The 9253-nt window shown below is 39.8% G+C and overlaps 1 protein-coding gene across 2 annotated transcripts in view; it reads right to left on the bottom strand.

Annotated features, from left to right (window-relative positions):
• The window catches only part of myo5b (myosin VB), a 239750-nt gene that overhangs the window by 42686 nt on the left and 187811 nt on the right, over positions 1-9253 (bottom strand). The window contains exons 23-28 of one of the 2 annotated variants that reach the window (XM_048599561.1): positions 7623-7716; positions 6872-7017; positions 4775-4894; positions 2883-3017; positions 2228-2293; positions 1112-1156 (exon numbers count right to left, since the gene is read on the bottom strand). In XM_048599561.1, coding sequence (XP_048455518.1) covers positions 1112-1156; positions 2228-2293; positions 2883-3017; positions 4775-4894; positions 6872-7017; positions 7623-7716 — 606 coding nt within the window. The remainder of the gene's footprint in view (positions 1-1111; positions 1157-2227; positions 2294-2882; positions 3018-4774; positions 4895-6871; positions 7018-7622; positions 7717-9253) is intronic. The other variant, XM_048599568.1, reaches the window with a different exon arrangement.

The following is a 9253-nucleotide window of genomic DNA, read 5'->3' on the forward strand; positions in this document are numbered from 1 at the left end:
CTTGTCTCCCCAGCCTAGAAGAAACCACACCACGCATAAATATAGCGGTCTAGAGTGAAGTGCTGGTAAATTGCTGCTTCACGTATGAAGTGTGTCCGGGCTTTGGGTAGGTGAAAAGGGAGGAAGTACATGGTCAGGTGTTAAACCTCTGATTGCACGGAAAGGTGCCATGGGGTGTTAGGTGGTGTTGAGAGTGGAGGAGTAGACCAAGATGTCCCAGAGGGAATGGTCCCTATAGAAGGTTGACAAGGGAGGGGAGGGGAATATGTGGTGGCATCCTACTGAAAGTGGCAGAAATAGCAGCTAATGATCCTTTGAATGTGGATGTGGTGGGATGGGAGGTGAGGACGAGGGGAGGTCCTATCACTGTTGTGGGTAGGAAGAGAGGGGTTAAGGGCCAAAGTGCAGGAGATGAGGAATCATTGGTTGAGGAAGGTGGTAGACATTTCAGAGAACACCTTGTCTACATTGGCATCATCAGAACAGACAATTGATAAACTTTTCCAATTCTGGATTAAAAAGGAAAGCAGCATCGATGTAGTCATCAATGTACTGGAGAAAGAGTTGTGGGTATGCGGGGGCCAGAGTAGGAATGGAACAAGGAATGTTCCACATACCCCACAAAGAGACAGGCATAACTGGGGCCATGCAAGTACCCTTTAACCTGAAGAAAGTAGGAGGAGCTAAAGGAGAAGTTGTTCAAAGTGAAGATGCACTCAGCCAGGAGGAGGAGGGTGGGATGGATGAGGCTCTCTTTCCACAGATGCCACCAGACCTGCTGAGTTTTTCCAGCAATTTCTATTTTTGTTTCTGATTTCCAGCATCTGGAGTTCTTTGGGTTTTTTTGTGGTTTTGGCTACAAGAGCAGGCTTTGAGGCTGGGAAGTCAATGGTAACTCACTGTGACTCCCCAAAGCCCATCCACCATTTACAAGACACAAGTCAGGATTGCGGAGGAATATTCTGCACTTGCCTGCACAGGTCCAGCTCCAAAAACATTCAAGAAACCCAACACCATCCAGGAGACTTGTTTGACACCCCATGCACTCTCCACCACCAATGCAGAATGGCAACAGTTTGTACCATCTGCAAGATGCACTGCAGTAACTCACCATGGCTTGATCGACAGTATCTTCCACACCCGCAAACTCTAAGACCTAGAAGGACAAGGGCAGCGGATGCATAAGAACACCACCATCTACAAATTCCTCTCCACAGTCCTGCTTGGAACTGCATCCCTGTCACTGGAATAAAATCCAGGATCATGCAACCTAACAGTATTGTGGGGGATCCCTACTGCCATAGGCTGCAGCAGTTCAAATTAGCAGCTCACCACCACATTGATGAGGGCAATTAGAGATGGGCAACAAATAATGGCCTTCTAGTGAGACACTCTTCCCATAGAGTCAATGATACCCATATCCTGCGATTGAATGTAAAACGAAAGCAGCAACTGGTGGAATTTAAATTCAATGAATTAATAAACATGGAAATCAAAGTTTGTCTCAGTGACTTTGAAACTAGCATCAACTTTCTTGAAAGAGATATCTGGTCACTATGTCTATTAGCGAAGGAAATCTACCATTCCGGCACATGACTAGATCCAGATATGTGTTTGACTCTTAACCGCCCTCAGAAATGTACAAAACTGTTCCCATACAGACTGCAGCGATTCAAGGCAGTTGTTCACCACTACATTCCAAGAACAATTAGGGATAGGCAATAAATGCTGGCCTTCCAGCAACGCCCACATCCCACGGTAGAATAAAAAAAGGGGAGCTTTTCCAAGTGGTTAAAGTAGGCTCTCAGGGTTTAGTTCTGATTACTGTCTACCAATAATTTGGATACAGATCAAGACGTAGTGTTGTTCACATCTGCAGATGATACCCAAATATATTTAATCATTTAGAAGATCAAAAGAACCTGGAAAAGAATATCAATTAAATGGGCAAAGTGGAGTACTGAAATTTTCAATTTTCCACAAAGTGGGGAAACATCATATGCGTATTAGATCAGTCTCCAACAGGAAATTAATTTTTCCATTAATTTTATTGCATTAAAATACAACCTATATTAAGTCTTTAAAAACGAATCATTGGGTTAGGCCAACCTAGAGAAAGAGTCCCTGGGTCTGTCACTCGTGGATCTTGTTGGTTCTTACTCAGAGTAGGAAACATACATTCAACGGCTTACTCTGTAATCAATATCCTAATTGGTTCACCTCATACCTTTAAACTGTTGTAAGCCAAATCTGCTGCTTGCTCATTCTCCGGGATGCTATTGTATTCGTTCGCCTGGTCAGAAGAAACACTATGTTACTGTCATACACCAACAGCATGGAAAGTAAAACTTGAAAAAACATCTTGAGACTTCAAATTTTCTTCCTAAATTTTCTCCTGAAAATACTGACTTATTTTAGGGTAATAATAGGCAGAACCAAGTTTCCAGTACCTCACTCCATCCAAGAGGCATTTTTTTTTTAACGTACGACCTTAGGCCAGAACATTGGCAAGTTATTTGATGATGAATAGACAACACAGTTAACATGATCTTTGCAATATCAACTGTCCACCCACATTAGTGGGCAGTCACTGTCTCCTAGAGTGCTCCACATAGCCCAAGGAGATCAAAGTTAATTACAGTCTCTCTACTGCTTTCCAACTGATATTAGGTACTGAAATTAGACTAGAGATTAAATGTAAGATTTCCTTCCACAGTAACATTGTAATTACCTAGACAGCCAAATAAATCTCATAACCTTTTCAGGGCAGAAATACCAAATGATTAATTAAAAATTAAATAGGTGCATAATTAAAAAAAATTGCATTTTCAAGTGAGATCACACACAAATGGTTTTTCAGAATTAATTTATTACTGCACCACCTTTTCTGCTTCTGCTGCTTCTTTTCGCTCAATCTCTGCACGCAGCAACTTTCTTTCCTGCTCCAGTTCCCGCACTCGTTTCTGTAGTTTCAAGAATATAGTCATGTCCATGGCAGCATTCTCCAAGCCAGCTTCCTGTGAACAAAGAAACATCTAAAATACACCAAACCAGACAACTTTTCATTAAAGACTAATTGCCTCAAATGGCTCACAAGAACTGAGGGGCAACTTTCTCAGAGGGTGGTGTGTGTATGGAACGAGCTGCCAGAGGAAGTGCAGGAGGCTGGTACAATTATAACATTTAAAAGGCACCCGGATGGGTACATGAATAGGAAGGGTTTAAGATATGGGCCAAATGCAGGCAAATGGGACTAGATCAGCTCAGGATATCTGGTTGGTGTGAACAAGTTGGACCAAAAAGTCTGTTTCATTGATGAATAACTCTATGACTTGTTATTAAGTATATTAATACCTTACAAGAATTGGACATTACACTAAGGTGATTACGCAATACACAATTATGCATTTCTGCCTATGGTGTCACACACTCATGCAGTTGTAGTAAAGACTAGATCTTTTACTGTATTTTTGATTCTGTTACTGAAATGGAAAAATAACTTTTTGAAAGGGAGGATTTATGAAGGATTGCTACTTTTTTTTTTTAAAAAGTCAAGCAGCCTGACACTCATTGTAAATACTGTTTACACAGTTGTTTGTTCAAGCAGTAGCAGAAGCCTAGTTTGCAAACGGGCTGGAGCCAAGGGGTGTGTACAAATGAAACTTTGGACGATAACAAGTGATTGACTGGCGGACTAGTGACTAGTTACTAAAGACAGTCTGCCTGCCAAAAACTATGTGATGGACTCCTAGGTAGTTGATCAGCTCAGGATTGTGAATGCTTTTTGAGAACCAAGTGGATCTCTGCAAAATTCTGATCAGCACATGAATCATGGTGGGGTGGATGTGGGGATTGGCAGTGGTGGCTATAAGGGGGTTAGATTTTAACTAGTACAGTTATACATGTCCATGGTTCAGTATTGTTTATCAGTAGTTAGAATTGATTTATTTGAAAGAAATAGTAATTCTTGTTCAGTACAGAATCCTGGTTCATGCTTTTTGTCCACCATGTCTAAAGGACATACAGATTTGAGAGCTCTGTATAATTTTTAAAAAGTCTTCAACCTGTGTAATGACTGTGGGAAAAGCAGGGTTTGATTTCCAGAGTTCTACCCCAGTGAAGCATAAACACTGTTCATTGTTATCAGCTGTGGTCAGCTTGGGCTGAGTCTTGTTTATCCATTTCTTTCATTAAAACAGTCCTCTGAAGCAATAGGTAATACTTGGCATAAATTGAATTCTGAATCAAGTGACATTCCAGAACAACTGCCCCAATCACAGTTCACAGATAATTTGATGAATGGTAAGATCTAGACGTATCCAATGCACACTCTGCTAGTGTGTGAGAAACAAAGGGAAGATGGAGACAGGCAACCAGAGATTTCTGGTGCTTTTCTTTGATCATGCTCACCGCAATCTCAGCAGCTAGAGGAGTTGCTATGGTCTGGAATGAACTATCTGAAAGGGTGGTGGAAGCAGAGTAACTTCCATAAAGTTGTTGGATATATATTTTAAAAGGAATGATTTGCCAAGCTATGGGAAAAGAGCAGGGGAATATCACCAGTTAAACGTGTCTTTCAAAGAGCTGGTACAGGAATTATGGACTAAATAGCCCCTTCCTGTGCTATATGATTCTATGATTAGAAAATTGCTACATGTCAGATTATGTTTAAACATGAACTTAATGCTTTATCATTTTAGCAGGAAACATTGTACCTATTTGGTCTTGAAGTTATAAAGTTATAGAATTGTAAACCTGTCACATGATCTCTCACCTCCACCAGCTGCACTGCATCCTCTGTATCCCCAGCCTCAGATGTAGAAATGGAAGGGTAGTTAGAATCAGATCCAAGACTGCTTTGATTGGATGGATTTCTCCTGTGGCCTGGAGTGTGCTGTAATAATTTTTAAATGAAGTGGTAATTCATAGAAAGATAGATTTTGAATTTCACAACATTATAGTGCCACCATGTAATAGAATTCTGACATCATTGACTGAACTGATCATATCCTATGCATGTGTTTTGTATGAATGAACTCTTGAAATGAGACAACAGAAAGTCAGCTCCCAAATTAAAACTGAGCCACATAAACCAGAGCATCCCATATTAAAGCCTTGACCTGCATACTTAGTTAATTTCAAATAGAGCTGGTTTGCATTTCTTTGATCAAGGCAGGAAGATATCGATTATAACAATTTTTCCTGTCCAATCTGGATAGAAAATAAAACGAGACCAGAAATAAACTTGGCTATGATATCTCCTACTAATAGCTTCCCCACACTTACTGTTTAGCATCACATAAGAAAAATGATTATTTGAAAGAGCAACTGGTGTCCAATACATTATACTCAGCTTATTAGAAAGTTCAGGGGAGAAACTGAGCTGAGGGGGTAACAATATTTATCCTATTCTCGTAGGCTCAATTCTTATTTTATCCACAATCAGGAAGGTATGACTTGCTTAATTTGTGGGCCTCAAAAACAACTCTCAACAGTGAAACAACAACTGAAGTGGTGATGAGCATAGTAAGCAGTGCTTTTGGAAACATGAAACCTAGATATTTGCACTGGGCTACCAAAATTAACTTTGTGTTTCACAGTGGTCCATATCTCGTATCCACCCCAGATGTTAGGTTACTGAACCATATTTGAGCCCAGGAATATAGAAGCAGCAATAGGTCATTTGGCTCTTTGACCTTGTTTCATCATTCAATGGCAGGTCTGGTTGTAGTTTCAGCTCCATTTTCTCCCTCTGTCTCCAGGATGGGAATTCAACTTTCAATTGATCCTCAGGAGGAAAAAATCTCCATATTTTAACCTTAAAAGAAACACCTCTTACTCCTAAACAATATGCTCTGGTTTAGTCTTCTACACAAGGGGAGACATCCACCTAGTATACTGCCTATCCTGGCACTACAAAAGGTCTTATATGTTTCAAGAAGATTAGATCTCAACTTTTAAGATATTCTTGGAATGAGTCAAGTTATTGATCAGCTGCAAAATACTTTTGCAGGACTGCAATTGGTCACAATTTGCTGCCATAATATTTCCACTCTGGATATGATGCAATTCAATGTGCTGTGCTCCTAGGGGGGAATCTTAAGCACACAAACTCTGACCTATTGTTGTAGTTCTATCTGACTTGTACACCACATGAGCATGGCATCCTGCCAAAAGCAACTAACTGCCTCTCTTTCTCCCAGAGACATGATTGGGATGATTGCAAGGCTTTTTTAAAATTCATTCACAGAAAGTGGGCATCATTGGCTGGGCCAGCATTTATTGCCCATCCCTAATTGTAGTTAAGAGTCAAATACATTGCTGTGGGTCAGGAGTCACATGTAGACCAAACCAGATAAAGATGGCAGTTTCCTTGCCTGAAGGCTATTAGTGAACCAGATGGACAGTTAAAATCATCAGGGATTTACAAGCCATTGGATTGCCAGAAGCTGGTATGTTGCAATTTTACTTTCCCAATGAGCAGTTGACAAGAATACCTGATCAAAGCTAACAATCTCTTTTTCACTGTATGCATGTTGGATACCCATGACATTACTAAATGTCCTAAGCAGGAAATGGCAGTATTTTTGTTTGTTGACCAATACTTCCATTGCCCTTGATGGCTGGGAAATGATATGAACAACTTTTGTGAGCTTCTACTGTTCACCAAAGACACTGACATCTCACTGAGCCCAAACCATGACCACTTTTAAGGTGCAACAGAGACGGCAACTGGGCTCAATTCTGGACATTTTCTGGCCTGAACTGCAGTAATATCAGAAATATATGCAAGTCCTGCTCAGTGTTCTATAGTGTACATTTCTGTAATATACGTTATTGTTTTAAAGAATCTTTAGCTTTAGAAAATCACCTTAATTAGATTTATTTCCTCCTGCAGATTATCGTAGCGCTGCTCCAGACGGGAATACTCTTTCAGGAGGTTTTGATAACGAGACCGCTCTTCTTCCAGCTCCTTTGCCCGCTCACTTTCCTTTGCTGTCTTCCGAGAGAGTTTTTCTGTAGATACAGTGCAATCCTGTTATAGGCAATGGGTTGAGGCAGAAAGAAAATGTTGCTAATCAGATTCACGTGCTCCTATTGTACTGGGTTTGCTGCGTTTATTCACAGTCAACAGGAAATCTCCAATGGGCACTATTAGAACCACTGGAATAGCAGGCAGCCATTTGGAACAGATTTGAGAAGTTGCCATTCAATGGGAGTATCAGCATGCATGAGCTGTGGGCAGGTTATGCATTAACCAGACAGTAAGTGAATGGAAAAGAAAAATCCTTCAATTTGACGAAACGAGGAGACTATCATTGCTTAAACACTCAGGTAAGTTTATTTAATACACATTAAAGGTGAGAATGCAAGCACTAAGGAATGGAAGGACAGTATCTGGCTTTATTTAACAGCAAATTATACACAATTTCATGTGTTTCATAAGATAGAGATAACAAAACATTTGAGTGCATAGTTTTTAAGCATATTGGTTGAATCGCACGTATCCTTCCAATGTTAGCAGATTATATCATCAGTCATATCTTATCCTGATGCCTCTAAAGCACCAGTATTTCAGAGCAAAACTAGAGGAATTTGATATCATTACAATAAGCTCTCACCTGCGACATCCTTCGACTCATTCTTGATGCTCTGGTTTAGTTTGTCTTTCTCATCCTTCAGCAGTGTGTTCTCTTTCTCCAAATCTAGTACACGCTGGCAAGAGATAAAGAAAGGCAACCACTTTACCATTTGTTACTGTCATCTTGTAATACAGAACTGGAGTATGCTAAAAAATATAGTTTATCAGATTTTCATCTTGCATTCATGAAGACATTTCACAAGAATGTCAATGTAATCAGGAACAACATGTAATATTGCATGAAAAGAAGAATTTGAGGAGACCCTTAGGATGTTTAAGAACATTCTGAAAAACAGTTGCGATTCACTGATTGAGCAATACTGGCTAAATAATACTGAGTGTGCTGTGAATTACACAAACCAATTTAAGTTTGACCATTGGGCTTGCAGAGTGGTGCACTTGTGTACTGGAAGCTACATTAATAATAAAAGAAAACCTTAATCTATTAATACCCAGTGCCTTCCACTGGCAGAAGGAATATGTGGTTCATTTCTCAGGGCAACGGCTTGACCAGTCAAACTGCCTGATTTAAACATAAACCATGGCAGTTAACTGTCAGTCATCATCCAGCCCTTATATTCTCCACAGCAATGCCTCTACAAATTTAGTCCATTTGCCAATCAAAACAGCATTCTCTTCTCATGAAATGTTGCTCCTTGTTGCATGGGTATTCTTGTAGACGTCCTGATGAGTGCAAAATAAAAAGCTTGGACAAAAATGTGTCTTCTCTCAGCAATAGTTATTGGATTTAAAAGCCACTTTTTTTTTTGCTAAAAGAACATTAAATATTATACCTTCCAAAGTGGGTCAGAGTTTTCTCTTCTGACTCATTATTTTCTCTAATCATCTAATCATCCGAAAATGCTGTCTTATCACACAAATATATATGTGATATATTTCCATAGTGGACTGCCTCTCCTGTGATTCATGTACCATTCTTGGTAATCACTAGAGTAAATTATTAAACTCTGAATGGCACTGTAATTTGACGTGCACATTCCAGAATTGATCACATTGCCAACCTATGCTCACAGAATTTGCAGTGCAGAAAATGGTCATTCGGCCTAACTAGTCTATTTATGCTCCACACAAACCCCTTCTCCATAGTTGATTGCACCCTATGAATATATGCGTCTACTCCTGTCTCACTTGTGCACCTTCCCAATTTATTGTAGAGGGGGTTTCACTCTAACACTAATTTGGACAAACAAAAAGCTCCACAAGCTTGAGAAAATTGTCTCTCTTCACTTCAAGTATTCAGCAGTAAAACACGGCATTAGTTTCTGAAGGCAGCTACAGCATTTGCCTCAGCCACTCCACATGGCAACAAGCTCCATATTCTCAACACAAGAATTCATTCTCCTGGATTCATTGGATTTTTAGTGACTAAAGATTTTTGTTTTGAGCTTTCATAATATTTGGGAGAAAAAAAAAGTTAATTGTAGAAGTTCTCTCTGAAAACTATTGAAACAGGCAGGTTAAGTGAGCTCACACAAAGGATGATTTTGGAATTACAAAGGGTTGAGAGGGAAAGATCATGAGATGAAGCTGGGGTCAATCAAAACAGATGTTTATCAATGATAACAAGGTGTAGAGCTAGATGAACACAGC

The sequence above is a fragment of the Rhincodon typus genome, chromosome 1 (assembly GCF_021869965.1).
Source record: "Rhincodon typus isolate 14 chromosome 1, sRhiTyp1.1, whole genome shotgun sequence".
Lineage (NCBI taxonomy): Eukaryota > Metazoa > Chordata > Chondrichthyes > Orectolobiformes > Rhincodontidae > Rhincodon > Rhincodon typus.